The sequence below is a fragment of the Monodelphis domestica genome, chromosome 2 (genome assembly GCF_027887165.1).
Source record: "Monodelphis domestica isolate mMonDom1 chromosome 2, mMonDom1.pri, whole genome shotgun sequence".
Lineage (NCBI taxonomy): Eukaryota > Metazoa > Chordata > Mammalia > Didelphimorphia > Didelphidae > Monodelphis > Monodelphis domestica.
In genome coordinates, this window is record NC_077228.1 from 265000235 (window position 1) to 265017580 (window position 17346).

At 35.4% G+C, this 17346-nt stretch overlaps 1 protein-coding gene and 1 pseudogene across 1 annotated transcript; both read right to left on the reverse strand.

The window, feature by feature from the left end:
- Window positions 1–11523: 11523 nt before the first annotated feature.
- LOC130456932 (olfactory receptor 12D1-like) lies at window positions 11524–12095 on the reverse strand (annotated as a pseudogene).
- Window positions 12096–15536: 3441 nt separating this feature from the next.
- Window positions 15537–16472, reverse strand: LOC100023355 (olfactory receptor 12D2-like). Its single transcript, XM_001374886.2, has one exon. It carries the CDS (start codon window positions 16470–16472, stop codon window positions 15537–15539), a length of 936 nt encoding a protein of 311 aa, XP_001374923.2.
- Window positions 16473–17346: the final 874 nt, after the last annotated feature.

The following is a 17346-nucleotide window of genomic DNA, read 5'->3' on the forward strand; positions in this document are numbered from 1 at the left end:
TTCTGCAAAAGAACATAAAAAGAGTGAGAAGTGCTATCTTGTATCTAACCATGGCTGATTCAGCCTATAATTTTCTGTCTAAAAATAGCACCAAAACATGGGAAGATGGTTATTATTTACCATGACATTGACTTCAAGTAGTATCAGAAAATCATAACATCTCTAAAAGTGAATAGACAATTCCTCCATAAATTTTTCTTTAGTGTATGTAACACATGTCTTTTTTCACAGGATGAGAAACATGAAACATGACAAACATTGAAATATGTAGCAGATATTCAACCAATATCATATTGTCTGCCATTTTGGAGAGGGGAGATGTGGTGGAAGGGAGAATGAAAACATGAATTATAAATTATCCTAAATACTATTAAAAGTTAAATTGACATTAAAATTTTAATTTTAAAAAGTATATAGACAATTTAAAAACTGTTAGCCTCATGATCTACATATAATTCTTCTAAACTTTAGTCCTGTTCCAGCACATGATTCAGTCCTTTACATGCAGGAGAAGCCTAATAAATATTTTTTGGAATTTAATCATATTATTTGAATTAAAATGAACTGAACATCAAAAGATAACTTCAATAGCTCTATCAAAAAAAAAAAAAAAGATCCAGAGCACACCTATAGCAGCCATTATAACTTAAAAAAGTGAACAAATAGCCCCTATCTGAAGAAGTAACCCTGTCAATGTTTTCTCATATTCTCTGACCATTTAGATAGTGGATGCTGTGATATGGGTTCCCAGACTTAATCTTCCTCCCATGTCCTGTAACCCCCTTTCTTCTCCATTTTATTAAGGCCCACATTCAGTCATAACAAAAGATTACTATGCAGGAAACATTACTATTTTTCTTTGGTAGTCTTTTTTTATTTTGTTTAATTTAACCTGACATGAAGAGAATCATGAAAACAGGACCATAAGACATTTTCTTAATCAAATAAGAATGATATATTGGTGTTATCGTTTCATTTTTGTGCTTGATTCTGCTATCCACATATATGCATACTTGAAACTTCATGGCAGGAATATCATTGTCTTGAGGGAAAAGGAGGAGATAAATGAAATAATGGCATGTTCCTAGTGTAAAACATAATTACATAAAAACTCAACAAATAGCTGGACTTCTTCATATAGATGTGGAGAGGACTAAATGAGATAAAGTATATAAACACATTTGCAACCCTGGACAACTTCAGTAGAGGGTCCTTAAAAATCATATAATTGAAAAGTGCTGCTAAAGAGACAACTTGTTTCATATTGAATCAAAAGACACCAAGCTCACTAGAAAACAATCAGACAGTTCTAATTTTCACTCTAATAGGTTTCCTGCCCCTGAAAAGACTGAAAATAGTAGGTCTTCCCATAGGCCTTCCATGCAACTTTGACACATTTAAATCACCTCTCTGCCACAAATCACTAGCTTCCTTTTTTATTGTCACCATAGTAAGCAACCTAAGGAATCTTACCAGATCAAAGACAGACGTAATAAGCAGGGGTTTGGATAGTGGGAACAGAGAGAGAGAGAGAGAGACAGAGAGAGAGGGAGGGAAAGGGATTTGGACTGACAAAGACAGAGGGGCAGAGAGAGACACAGAGAACAAAGAGGAAAGATTTCTGAGATTTTGAAAAATCATAATTCCTTGTCTAATGGTATTTAATTCTAAACTTTTTCCTTTCCATATCCAATTACACCCATTTGATTGCAATACTTTGTTTATGTGTGTGCACATGTACATTTAAATATATCTATATTTACTATTAGACCACCATGAGGTAGATAGAGCATATAGTCAAATAGCATTTCTTCAGCACCTATTATATGCTAGGCATTGTGCTAAGTGATATAAATAGAAAGAGAGCAAAAAATAGTCTGTGTTCTCAAAAAGCTCACAGTCTAATGGGGCAAACACTGTGCAAACAATCATGTGCAAATAACATATATATGGCATAAATTGGAGGTAACCCCAGAAATAAGACACTAAAGTTTAGGAGGACATGGAATCATTCATTTAGAGTTGGAAGAGACACTCAAAGGCCATGAAGTCCAATCCCCTTAGTTTAAAGATGAACAAATGGAGGCTCAGAGAATTTAAACGACTTACCCAAAGTGGCATAAATAGCATAAATAGTAAGAGACTGACTTGGGATTTGAACCCTCCTCATGCCAAATGCAACCATTAACTTGTTTCTCAATACACTCATGTATTAGTATTGCAGGTATTTTCACTCCATTTTTATAGACCAACAGATTTAGAGTCAGATAGGTCATCAGAGATCACCTAGTCCATTACCCTGATTTTATATACACACATGTGTGTTTTGCATATGTGTATATGTTTATATGCACATATGTATATGAAGCACATTAATAAGTATAAAAATGTTAAATTAATATGTGTTAGCAATGAGTCCTGCAAAACTACATGGGGGAAAAATCTCCTCATTCACCATCTCTAATGCAAAACAGAAATTCTGCCCAGTGTCAGCCTTTTATCCCATGTTTAATGCCTCCCCATCCTTTCATCTATGTACTATGAATCTGACTGATGATTCATTCATGGCTTTCAAGGAAAGAAGCAAGAAGATGGTCCTCAACATAGAACTAAAAAGATAATAATTATACTAGCAAGAACAATGTGAAGGAATCCAAAAAGACAAGAAAAACAAACATATTTTCACTATGTTTTTTCCTCCTCATGTGGACATGCACACACAACTATTCAGTGACTACACAAGTACAAGCACTCGGGCTGCTTGGGGCTCAGTGAAGGAGATCTAGGCCTGAAAACAAAAGGTCCTAAGTTCAAATGTGATCTCAGACACTTCCTAGTTGTGTGATCCTGAGCAAGTCACTTAATCCCAATAGTCTAAATTTTGTCCCTCCTTTGCCTTAGAACTGATACTTAGTATCAATTTTAAGACAGAAGGTTAAGATTTTTTTTTTCAAGTACATGTACACAACTATGCTTAGCTGCCAAGATCAAGAGAAGTAAATGTATTATTACTTTTGAACCTGAGGGTAAGAGAAATATATTGTGTCTTGAGCAAGAGGGAGATGCTAAAGGAAAAGCCATTGAGTGGATTTATATCCAATGTGGGAAATCAGACAGAAGGTGCAATGGTCAAATCTAGGGTAGGAACTGAGGTGAGAAAGAAAGAAATAGAGACTAAAGTGATAGTTAAAAAAAAGAGGGTGGACAGGATTTGCATATCATAGGTCTATAGGAACAATAGGCTTTTAGACCTTTTCTTGGCCTCTGAACAGATAAATTTTTAGATGAAAAAAATAAAATAAAATAAATTTGTGTATTTCTGTAGACATTCTATTGCTTGGTTCTAATTCTAAGTTGGCGTGATCTAATTAATATTGAAAGTAAATGCAAAATATTGATCCTAATTCTATTATAAAAAGACTGAAAAGGGAATTATTATAAATCAATTGGGAAAATTTTAATTTAGTTTCACTTAAGTTTTAGAATATGAATCTCCTCCTCCATGATTTATAGCGAATGAAAATGATATCTCCAATATAATTTTGAAAGAAAGAATTTAAAGATACTCCTCCAGGTTGATCGAGCTGGTAGTGCTTAGATAGACCTAATAAATAAATGAATTGGACCATGAGGATCATCAAGGTAAGAGGATAAATTCTTCTTTCCTACTTAAGACCACTACCATGGTCAGCAGAGCTTTCTGGTCCAGTAGACAGACAAGTCTTGAAGTAAGAAATTACAAAATATGAACTCTTTACATGATCCTTCTACCTGTTCAGATTTTCAGATCCAGGGATTGAAAAAGACAGATATGCCAAAGGTTGCATGAGTGCTGGATAAGGTGTTGGCTGCTGGAAAACCTATAGACCTTCCCATTCTGAGGAATGTTTTATCTATCTGATGGTAGCCTTAGTGCTTTAGTAAAAGTAATGCAGCTCAAGAATTTAGGAAGAACATTAAATAAAGGAGCCCCAGGGTAACAGCTAATCATGTTGGTAGATTTAAAAGTCTATTTCTCTTATGTACATACAAGTGAACATCCTTAGGGATCTCCTCTCCTGAGATTGTCTCTTATAATTCCCTTGTTTCTTACTTGTTCCATTCTACCTCCTCAACTTGAGCTGTCTACACAGAAGAAAGGGTCTCAAGAATTTACCATTCCAGTCCCCTATCATTAATATCACCAAGCCTTCTCTGGTTCCCAACCCCCACTATTCATTTTTTTCTATCCTATATAAAACATGCTGCCCTTGTTTTGTTCCTTCTTTAGTGCATCTTTCTCAAATTTTTGTTTGCAAAATTGCCTCTGCCTCATGACATTTATTCTCAAAATTAAAGAGACATACTACCCAATGATCCAAAAGTTTTAGAAAAGAACTCATATTTGAATTGTCCTTTAAAGTTTGCAAGCAACACTACTTATCCAACTTTGTTTTCAGACTGCCCAGGGGCACTTACAGACCTCACAATTAATGATTAAGTGAGATGTTTACACATTTGGCGTTTAAATCTAAAAAAGGGCAGATCTCCATACTCAACTGTTAAGTAGAATGTTTGCACTTTTGGTGATTAAATCTAAAAAATAAGGAGGGTTTACAATTTTAATCTTCATAATCAGTGGAGAGTTCATTTTAATCTTCACAATCCTCCCTAATGACCATTGGGAGACTAGTCTCACCATTGATCATTTAACATAATCATCTTGTGCCCCTAAAAATTTCTAACTACAGATGTATGCAATATTCCACCTTCAAGGAAAAATAGAGATGAGAAAAATATGAGAGAAAGCAAAAACCAATATTTTGATAGGCTCATTGACAAAAAGCCATTAGGGGAGAGTGTACATTTACAATAAATGTTCAACCCACTTTAGTTCAATCCATTGCACCCAAAAGTTCATTCTGGATCTTCTTGATGTAGTGTAGGTTACTGCAGACATATTTCTCCAAACATTTCATTCTCTGGATTTCAAGGACTTAGCAAGCTTCTTTTCCTAAAATTTTTCTCAAACAAATTTTTAAATAATGGATTTTTAAGAAAATATAATATAATCCTCCCTGAAGAGGGTGTTCACTGACACCTGAATCAACTCAATATATGGTCCAGTTATGAGGGAGTATGAGTCAATTATCTGAATCAAATATGACCAAACAAAATTTATACTGTCCAGCTTTTGGCATAGAGATAAAATTGATTTGTAAATGTTCAAATGGTGTGTAAGTGAGAGGACATCCACCAAAGGCTTTGCCATGAAAAGCATGTTGATTAAAGACATGATATGTAGGTCAGGCTGTATATACGTTAGAGGCTATAGTAGTTATGCCAGGGGCTATTGATACTCTTTTAACAGAGTCCACTATGCCCTGAGTGCCAAAATGACCATTTTATGAATAGATTGGCAAATTTGTTGATAAAAACTTCTATGGAGCAGGGGATTTCCTTCAGATGACACCCATACTCTATTAATCCATTTTGCTTTAAATTTTTGCTTCCATTTCCCCACTTCTTTGTCATTATAGGAAAGGGTTAAATCCAAATCATCAGTAATTGTTAGTGGCAAAATTAATTCAGATTCTCCTAAGGCTGCTAATTTGGTTGCAATATCTGCTTGGTTTTTCCCCTGGAGACAAGGTCATTGCCACCTGTGTGTGCAGAAAAGTGAATGACAGCTATGATTTCGGGGAGCTGGATGGCAGAAAGAACTTCAGTAATAAGGTTTGCATTGGCAATACATGTTCCAGCTGATGTTAAGAATCCCCTTTGAGGTCATAAAAGGACAACAGCATGACATATACCAAAGGCATAGCTGTGTTAATTGTGACTCTTTTATCTTTCTCAATGATACAGGAATGTTTCAATGCTTTGAGTTCTGCTCCTTGTGCACTTACATTTGAGAGTAAGGAAGCTGACAAGAGGGTATCAAATTTGGTAACTACTGCAGATCATGTATAGCACACACTATCTCTCATAAATAAAGAACCATCTGTAAATAATATTAAATCCCATGACTTCTCCAACATTTGTCATTTCCATTTTTTTGTCAACTCTGTCATTATCATATGTGTGAGGAAGAATCTCAGAGTTGTATTCATTTACATGTCTCTGATTAGAAAATAATTAAAGCATTTTAATAATCCAGCTATTGCTGGATAGGATTTCTTTGGCTGAAAATTATCTATTCATAGCCTTTAATCATTTTAATTAGTGATTTAGTATTAGTCTTATAAATTTAAATCAGTTCCATATATTTTTTGAAAATGACACTTTCATTGGAGAGACTTGCTCCAAAAATGTTTTCCCATTCACCTCTCTCCTAATTTTGGCTACATTTGTTTCATTTGTAAAAACTTTTTAATTTCATCTAATTATAGTTGCCTATATTACCTTCTGTGATTCTCTCAATCACTTCTTTGGTCATAAACTCTTCTCCCATCCACATATCTAGGTAGTTTTTTCTTCTTTCTCTATTGTTTATGATATTATGTTTCATGTGTGTCATTTACCCATTTGAAGCTTATATTGAGATTTGGTCCATACCTAGTTTCTACCAAACTGCTTTCTAATTTTTCTGATAGTTTTTGTCAAATATTAGACACTTTTCCTAGGTTATTTAAATTTATTAAAGACTATTGTCTTTGATAAGACCTTGGTAATACTAAAGACTATTTGTCAAGTATTGGAGCATATTTGCTGCTGTATATTTTATGTCTATTCTGTTAATCATATTCTCTATTTCTCAGTCAAAACTGTTATAAGCAAGAGAAGGTTAGAGCAAGGAAGCAAAAACAAGGAGGATCCAGAGACAACCGAGGACATTGTGCAGAAACTGGATGATTCACAAAAGGCAACACATTTTTTTTAATTTTTTATTTATGTAGTCAATTTGGAATATTATTCCTTAGTTACAAAAATCATATTCTTTCCCTGCCTTCCCTTCCACTACCATTCCCAGAGCTGACAGGCAATTCCACTGGGTATTACATGTGTCCTTGATCAGAACTTATTTCCATGTTGTTGATGTTTGCACTAGGATATTCATTCAGAGTCTATATCCCCAATCATATCCCCTCAACCCATGTAATCAAGCAGTTCTTTTTCTTCTGTTTCTACTCCCAGAGTTTTTCCTCTGAATATGAATATTGTTCTTTCTCACAGATCCCTCCAAGTTGTTCAGGATCACTGCATTGCCACTAATGGAGAAGACCATTATATTCACTTGTACCACAGTATATTGGTCACTGTGTACAATGTTCTCCTGGTTCTGCTCCTTTCACTCTGCATCAATTCCTGGAGATCATTCCAGTTCCCATGGAATTCCTTCACTTTATTATTCCTTTGAGCACAATAGTATTCCATCACCAACAGATACCACAATTTGTTCAGTCATTTCCCAATCAAAGGACATCCCCTCATTTTCCAATTTTTTGCCCCTACAAAGCGTACAGCTATGAATATTCTTGTACAAGTCTTTTTCCTTATTATACATTTGCGGTACAAACCCAGCAGTGCTATAGCTGGATCAAAGGGCAGGCAAACTTTTAGCACTCTTTGGGCATAGTTCCAAATTGCCCTCCAGATTGGTTGGATCAGTTCACAACTCTACCAGCAATGCATTAATGTCCCAACTTTGCCACATCTCCTCCAGCATTCATTACTTTCCATAGCTGTCATGTTAGCCAATCTGATTGGTGTGAGGTGATACCTCAGAGCTGTTTTGATTTGCATCTCTCTGATTATAAGAGTGTAATATTAATTTTTAAAAGAGCATGGTCACCATTTACAAAATTGACGCTCAGGTCAGGAGTCTGTTAGTAGCTCTTAACAATTAAGTTTTTAATAAAAATGGAGCTATAGGAAAAAAGGAAAATGTAGGAAAGGGACAGAAAATTTCAGCTAGCTAAATACCTAAGCTGAATCAGGAAGCACACCAAAGTCCACCAAAAAACCCTCACATACACAGCAGGCCAGAGATCCCTATCAAGACTGTCTTCCACCACTGTGCCAACCCAGAGAGAGAGCCATCCCCTCATGCACCATACCTTTTTACTCCTGCCCCCCCACCTCCATCAGGCAAAGTACATATGTAAAATGGGATGCGAGGTAGGACAAACTTAGGGAGTTGTTTTCAATCTACACAGGTGAGAGCAGGAATCAACACAGATCTAATTTGTCTCATCTCTAAGCTCCTCAAATAGCCCTAACACATCATCCATCTAAAGAACGAAATTTAATCATTCATGATTATTCTCTTCAACAAACTAAAAAGAAAGATTCAGTAAGTTCTCTGGAGTCATTCAAACCACAGTTTCTTTTTAATGGCTTTCCTTACTGCCCCCTTATATTCCAGAAATATTGCTTTCTACATTTACTTAAGAAAGATCAAAGAGAAAGAATTAAGTGAACTTATTTTCCAAGGGACTAAATTTACCATTTTTCCAAGAGAAAAATATTCTTAAATATTCCTAAAAGACTCCAATCAGTTTCTGGATTGAATTGAATGATGGGGGGTTAAATTTTCAAACTGTAGCATACCAGGTATATTACCATCTTGAAAGTATGATTGGTGTGTTGATATTGTATCTTAAGTGTTCATATACCAGACTCATGGTCATGTTGCCTATTGATGATTGTATTTCCAAATCTTCAATCCAAAGGACAGAGGAATTCCTGGGCAGGACAATATTTGCCAGAGGGTCCTAGCTCACCCCTTGTTAGACCACATTCCTTACCAAGTCACATGTTTGATTAACCTCCTCCTCTTTGATTATGTGGTTGTCAATTGAACCAATGTTAAAACCTATGCCATGTCACATGTTCATTAGCTACCTCCCACTCCACATTCCTAAACTCTTCAATAAAAGTTTAAAGGCAAATGTAGTGGCCCCTCTCAATACCATCAGAGGGATGTAGCAACATGTAGCCCATATTTTTTAATTCCTTGTCTCTGAGTCTTTATTCCTTTGTCTCTCTCTCTTCTCTATCCATTTTCCCTCAGTTTCCAGTCTCCTTTTCAGGTATCCACCCACAAGAAATTTAATATGTAACTACAGGAGGTTACACAAACAAATAAAAAGGACCTGACAGACCTCTGGCTATAAACTTTCTCAAAAACAAATACTATAAATATTTATAAATGTCTGATTTATTATTGATTTAATATGTTAATAAATTATATATTTAATTCTTTAATACTTGTTTCATTTTGGAGATATGAATGATAACTTGTGGGAAGTGAAGTTTCTTCTGTGCTAAGTAATTATTTATTAGTAAATTTTCATAAGGGTTAATTAATAAGATTACAAGTTTACTCATGAAAATAAATTATAGAAGCCTTGGATCACTCAAGTTCAACAAGATAAAAGTATATGGAAAAATAAGTCAAGCAGAAATCTTAGAAATGATATAAAAAAGTTATTGCCCATCTCCAATAACACAATGCTACACATATAGGGATTGAACATAAGTATTCTTTTCTAAACTGATACATGTAGTGTCTGAATCTAGTTTTTTCTTCTCAATTTATAAGTACTCATCATAGTCAAAAAAAAAAAAGCAAAGCAATATAAGTGGTTTATAGTTTTATTGCCATCCAAAAATATAAATTGGATTATTTTTAAACATTGAAAATACAATCAGTATGTTGACAGATTTTGCTTAGCTGTGCTTATTTATTAGAAGGACAGGATCTCTGAAGTAAATGTATTTTTAAAAACATAAAAGGAATGAAAATGAGCAAAGCACATAATGTCTCCATGTTCCATTTTCCAATATAAAATATCAGAAGTGTGAATTAAACTATCCTGAGGGGTACATTTCCTCTAATATATAAAATTGGAATATGATTGATTTCCAAACATACTACTAATTGCCAAAGGAGACAAGAGTGTTCTAAAAGGGGGGCAGCTGGGTAGCTCAGTGGATTGAGAGCCAGGACTAGAGACAAGAGGTCCTAGGTTCAAATCTGGCCTCAGACACTTCTTAGCTGTGTGACCCTGGGCAAGTTACTTAACCCCCATTGCCTAGTCTTTACCACTCTTCTGCCTTGGAGCCAATACACAGTATTGGTTCCAAGAAAGAAAGTAAGGGTATTAAAAAGAAAAAGAATATTCTAAAAGTCATGAGATTCTAATTAAAAATTAATATGAAGTGGGGAGAGAAGACTGAGCTTAGAATAGAATCAAGAAAGGTCTATATTCTTTCAATCTATAGTTCATAAACTATAAAACCCACTTCTTTCACATTCCTCTCATCACCTCAAAAAAATCAATATCTGATAATGGTTTAAACACATCATATACCCAAAATCAGAATTTTAATCAGTCTTTTCCTTTTTCTTTACAAGTTGAACATCCCAGAAGTGTTCTTTAAAGATGTTCAGATGTGCCCTTCACACACCCTTGTTCGTAGAGGTATACATCACTGGATTCAGGGCCACTATTCAATACTGATCCATGGAACTGACTGAGATGGGACAGATATAGGTGAAAAAAAAGTGCATAGAAAAAAATATCCACCATTAAATGGGAAGCACAGAATGACAATGTGTTCTGAAGTGCTGGGATCCATCAGGCAACAATGTCTCGACAAGGTCACTTGTGGATGCCAAGAAGTCACAGAGTGGCTCTTTGGCAGGAAGAACTTGCCCACTCAGCCCCTTCTGCATGACTTCTCTCATCAACACACTAATGAAATTGACATGGTTGTTGTCATCTCCCAAGTCCCAGAAAAAGTAATATAAGAGCAAAATGCTTGCACACTATTTTCCCAAACTATCGCCAAAGCATCAGACTCACAAAACCAAACCCAAAAGACTATTATGGGTTAACTTTTGCTTAGGTATGTAATTCCCAGCAAAAACTGTACCCACAAGCCAAGCCCAGTATATCCCCTACTCCCCCTGTACAGAAACTCATTCTCCTAAAGCCAGTACCTAAATCAGTCATAAGGAAAGACTTGTACAGGTACACCAGGCTTCATCATGCTTCATTGACTTGATTCTTCCCCTTGAGAAACTCCCTAGTAAACCCTGAAAAATGATCAGCTGAATACTAAATCTGAATTGTGTTCTCAGTACCTCTCTGATCTCTCAACCTCACTACTATGATTGTTGAATTGTTTCTAGAACTTCTGATTGATTATCTATTCATATTAAAGGGAATAAGTGATTTTCCTTGATTGTCTGTAAACTCAAAGCTCACAGGTTAATGAGAACATCAAGCCAACTGTGACAAAATCATTTATCTTGTGTAGAACATTTGTGTTTCCTATCAAATCAATAGTTACCATACAAATGTACAGAATGATCTCAGAATGCTAATCAAACAATTTGTTAAAAGTTAATGTATCACTTTTCCAAATATCTTTACGTGAACCTGTGCTCTGAAAATTGTATCTGTGTGCCAAAAAAAAATGAGTATAAGAATAAACACAAAGCCTGGGCATGGCCGAGCAGCCACTAGATGCAAAGCTTGTCCCTGGCTGATACATATGCACAGCTGTCTTCCCTTTTTTATTTTCACCTGCTCATTCCACCTGCCAAGAACTCATGAAGCCATGAGTGTGTCTGGACACCAGCCTGTGGCACTGAAGAATACTATAAGACTGACTTTTGAAGAGGAAAAATTTGACAATGTAGGAGTAGGAGAAGAATATAAAGAAGAAGGGCTCATGGCAATGGTTTCAGTGATAATTTCAAGCATCCACTAGTTGATTTCAGTGTTCCCACAAAACAGCTCCAGCAATGGCTTAATGTCAGAGAAAAAAGTCATGATGGAATGAAGCAAGGCATCAGAGAAACCAGTGATCCAGGTTGCAACAAACAGAGGTACTTTTGGTGGCTTATGAGAAGCATATATTAGAGTGGATTACAGATGGCCAAAAAGTGGTCAGAGACCATGACACCTGAAAGGATGGCCTTTGTACTACCAAGGACATTAAAGAAGTGGAGGTGAGTAACTCAGCCCACAAAGGATATGGTCTTGTTGGTGGAGAGGAAGCTAGCTAGCACTTTAGTTCAGACAGGAGATGTTGCCCAAAAAGAAATGAATGAGGAAATTTAATAGTTGGCTAACACTAACTAGCAGAGTACTAATCATTAGAAATATAAATGAAAAAGCAAAATAGTTCCTGCTCTCAAGGCATTGAGATTCTAATGGAGAAGATAACACATATTTGAAAGATAAAATAAGGGGGGGGATGATAATTAAGTTTAGAACAAGGATGATGGCATTAGAATTTTAAAAGGAGGTAGTGAGTAAGTAGAGAAAATTTTGTGAAAGTAAAAATAGTGTTTAGAAACTGATTAGATAAGAAGCAAAGTGAAAACAATTAAAATAACAGGTTTTATTTCTATAGAAAAACATATTAACATTGTTAAATTATTGTACAATATTAATGCCTAGTTAAAGTAAATGATAGTTTTTCTAGATCTGCTACTTTGTCACTGAGATTTTAAAAATCTAATCCACAGGTAGAATAACACGACAGTATACCTATTTTCATTGCTACTCTCTGAGGAATATTAGGGATTCTTTAGGGACTAAGGATTTTTATTGTGACTATAATATTTGAAGACTAGCAATATTCTCTCTTTAACAAACATATCTCTCCTTATAAGTCAGTAATAGCAAACGTTTTAGAGATGGAGTGCCAGGGCCAACCCCCATCAAACCCCACAGAGACCAAGTGACTCCTCCACCTCCTTTGCCCCCCTCAGCCCTGCCTTATCCCAGATAAGGGAGGGAGGAAGCACTCCCAATGGGCTGCTGAGCAGGGGGGAGGATGAAGTGATGAATGTCCTCAGGAACATGGAAATGGGGAGGGGAACAGTTCCACTCTGAGTCCCTCTGGATTTCTAGTAATGAACTCTGGCAGGCAACTGTAGGCATAGCCACAGAGAGGGCTCCCTGGGCCCTTTTCAACACATGTGTCATAGGTTCGCCATCATGGTATAAGTCATCAAGTTAAACTCTCTCAAAACTATCATCTTTTTCATATTTATTGGTACCTTTTATTTTTATGTCATAATCATCAACTTAATATATTTCTCTTCTTCCACTCCCATATCCATTAATTACATACAATATGAAGGGAAAGTTTCTTTTAGGAAAATAGATCAAATAATTCTTATCAAATAGGTTTTCCTCCCAAAACAGTTTATGATCTCAAGTTTATTCAACAGTGGATTATGGGGATCAATTGTTGCTAATTACATTTTCTTCTCTCTGGTACACTAAACATTTTTCTATTATTTTTATAACAAAATGATCTCTCCTTTATAATACAATTTTGGATCCAGAAATTCTAGGCTATCTTCATTCCTAATTTTTTTTCATTTTTCCATTGAGTCTCTAGACATTTCATTAAAGAAAGTAAATTATATTATTAACCAGGGAACATACTACATTTTTAGTTTGATTGCTAAGCCACTGAATCTATAACACAAGTTTAGTTAGCATATATTACTTTATTGGCTTGGCTGAATCAGGCACAATGAAATTCCCTCCAATCATTTAAGATATTATTCCTTTAAAGAATATTATGTAACTGCATTTGTGTAAATTGTGATATCTCTTGGTAAGTTGGAGTCCTAGGCATTTGTATATTATACAGTTATTTGTAAAGGAGGTCCCCTTCTATTCTTTCGTATGGATTCAAATTTTCATTACATAGAACTACTAATGATTTTGCAGATTTGTTATATATTCCATTTCAATACTAAACAATGCATTTCTTAGATATCCTTTTTACTGAGATTTCCTAAGTAAGCTGTTATGTCAATTGCAAATGAGCATAATGTCATTTAAGCTTTGAAAAATATTTTTAATTTTCTGCTTTTGTATTCCTGTAAGTAGAATTTCTGGAACTGTATCAAATAATGAGTTGGGTAGAATGTACCTTTTTAGCATTATAATTTTTCAAAGTCTTTTTCTTTGTTGATTTAATGCCTTGATTTGGGGCTTTACTTGATTAATTATATAAAATTGTTTAATACTGAAACATTCTTACATATCTGGTCTGAGTTTCACCCATCCCAGTTAAAATTAATATTTTTTAGTCTCCTCTGTGTCATCTACTGTGCTATGCCCTAAGAACACAAAAGAAAAAAACAAAACAAAACAAAACAACACAGTATCTAGTCTCAAGGAATTTGCAAACTACTGAGTACAAAGATATAAATGTTTGTTGTGTTTGTTAATTGCTTTCACAGCTTTGACAATTAATGAACTCTGATAGAGATTAAGTAAATTTATTTCTTTGGTTTTTTTCACTTATGTGAAAAATTATAGGTTTGTTAATATAAAAAGTGTCCAAACATATCTCTGGATAACTCAAGCTGAGAAGGATGAAAGTGGGCAAAAAATAAAGCAAGTGGAAAGTTTAGTGGTGACATAAAATAAGACTGGTCACACTTATTATTCTTTCCCATCCATGGTTCTTATTCAACACGATACATATATTTTTCTGAATCTAGTTTTTTTTCAAAAATTATAAATATTTCTCACATCCTAAAAATAAATGTGAGAAATTTAACAACTTAACATTTGTATTTTCAGAATAAAATATAAATTAATTTTTTTTTAAAAAACTAACAACATGACCGATGTGTTCACTGGATTTGCTAGGCTATATTTACTATGAGGCCAGATTCTTTGTAATGAATGGTGAGAGGAGTCAGTAAGAAAGTAACAGTAATAAAAAGAACAAGAATTAAAAGCTTGAAAACAGAAAAGTCTATTTTCTATTTGGAAAGCATTCTGATATTTTGTCAGGGTTTTTTCCCCCTCAACTCTTTTGGTACCATATTTTGACCTTTGTTTATAATTTGGAAAGGAAAGGTCCCTGAAGAAGTCAGTATAACATTCTGGGAAGATTATCAAAGTTAGAAATAAAATATATGGATTCAAGGCTCACTTCTTCTGTGTAATCTTGAAAGAGACACATAAAAATCTCAGAATTCCAAATTTCGCTTTCTAAAATCAGGGACTTGGACTGAATAATCATTTTAATTCTTGCTCTAACATGCCATTGGAAAACAATTCTAGTTCTCAATTATCACGGTGCAGGTAAATGTTTTATAACCACCTTGCAAGGTACAGATACAACACTTTTAAGATGCATCTGCATTATTAACATTTTCACCATCACTGGCTTAAGTCTAGACAATCAAATCTAATAATCTATCAAGCTCTGAATTATATTATTTGCTGATGGTAATGTGTAATGCTCATGCTGAAATTTCAGCAATATGTCCTTATGAGCCAGTTCAAGCTGCCTCCACTACACCCCTGCCCTTATATACCACAACTAACTAATGAGCATGAATATATTGCAGAAATCATAAGGCATTTCTGGGAGGTCATATTAGGAATCAATGACATTTCAAACTCTTTGTCCCACAGAAAGTGGGACACCTCAAATAATCAGTGCCCTACTGCTTGGCTCAGAAATACCGTCATTCTGAAATTAGAAATTCAATCATTCATTATCTTTTTCTCCTACAAACTAAAAACACTCCTCTTAGAAGAGTTGTCTACTCATGTAACTGATAGCTTCTTTCTTATAACTTTACTCAGTGCCCCCTTCACATCCTTGTTCCTCAAGGTATAGATCAGTGGGTTCAAAACTGGGGTGACCACACTGTACATGATAGCTGCTATTCGATCCTGATCCATAGAACTGTCTGAGGTAGGACGGATATAGATGAAAACAACAGGTGCATAGAACAATATTACCACAATGAAATGTGATGCACAGGTAGACAGTGCCTTCTGAAGCATACTACAGGACCGACTTTTGAAGAGGAGAAAACTGATAATATAGAAGTAAGAGAGGAGTATAAAGAAGGAGGAACTCATGGCAATGGTGCCCGTGACTGTTTCAAGCATCCACTGGTTGAGCTCAGTATTCCCACAAGCCAGCTCCAGGAGTGGCTTGATGTCACAAAAGAAGTGGTGGATGTGGTTGGATCCACAGAAGGTCAACCGAGAAGTCATGATGGAATGGAGCAAGGCATGGAAAAAACCAGTGATCCAGGTTGCAGCAGCCAAGCAGAGGCACACTTCGTGGTTCATGAGAATTGTGTAACGGAGTGGATTACAGATGGCCATAAAACGGTCAAAGGCCATGACACCCAGAAGGATGGCCTCTGTGCTACCAAGGAAATGGAAAAAGTGCAGTTGGATGATACAACCCACAAAGGAGATTGTCTTGTGGGTGGAAAGGAAGTTATCTAGCATTTTGGGCAGAGTCACTGTGGAGTAGCAGATGTCCAGACAGGAGAGGTTGCCCAAGAAGAAATACATAGGGGAATGGAGTCGAGAATCAGAGATTACAATCACCAGGATTGCACCATTCCCAATGAGAATAAGGATGTAGATGATGAGAAAAACTGCAAAGAGAAAAGGTTCAAGTTCCCGAATGTCTGTTATTCCAAGAAGAAGGAACTCATTCACTGAGGTATGGTTAAACATTTCTGCAAAACAACATAAAAAGAGTAAGAAGTGCTATCTTGTATCTAACCATGGCTGATTCAGCCTATACTTTTCTGTCTAAAAATAGCACCAAAAATGGGAAGGTGATTGTTATTCACCATGGCATTGCCTTCAAGTAGTATGAGGAAATCATAACATCTCTAACAGTAAATAGCCAATTCCTTCATAAATTTTTCTCTAGTGTATGCAATATGTGCCTTCTTTCTTTTTTGTTTTTTTTTTTGTTTTTTGCTTTTGGTTTTGTTTTTTGTCTTTTTAAACATTATTTTATTTGGTCATTTCCGAGCATTATTCATTGGAGACAAAGATCATTTTCTCCCCACCCCCACCCCCCACCTACCCTATAGCCAACGCGCGATTCCACTGGGTGTATGTGCCTTCTTTCACAGCATGACAAACATTGAAATATGTTGTATAGGGGGCAGATGAGTAGCTCAGTGGATTGAGAGCCTGGCCTAGAGACGGGACGTCCTAGGTTCAAATCTGGCCTCAGACACTTCCCAGCTTTATGACTCTGAGCAAGTCACTTGACCCCCATTGCCTAGCCCTTACCACTCTTCTGCCTTGGAGCCAATACATAGTATTGACTCCAAGACAGAAGGTAAGGGTTTATAAAGAAAAAGAAATATGTAGTGTACAATAGCACATGTACAACATATATCATATTGTCTTCCATCTTGGGGAAGGGAAATGTGGTGGAAGTGAGAATGAAAACATTAACTATAAATTATCATAAAACTTATTAAATTGATATGTAAATTTTTTTATTTTAAAAAGTATGTAGAAAATTTAAAATGTTTAGCCTTCGACCTTTACATGCTGGAGAAGCCTAATAAATATTTTTGGAATTTAA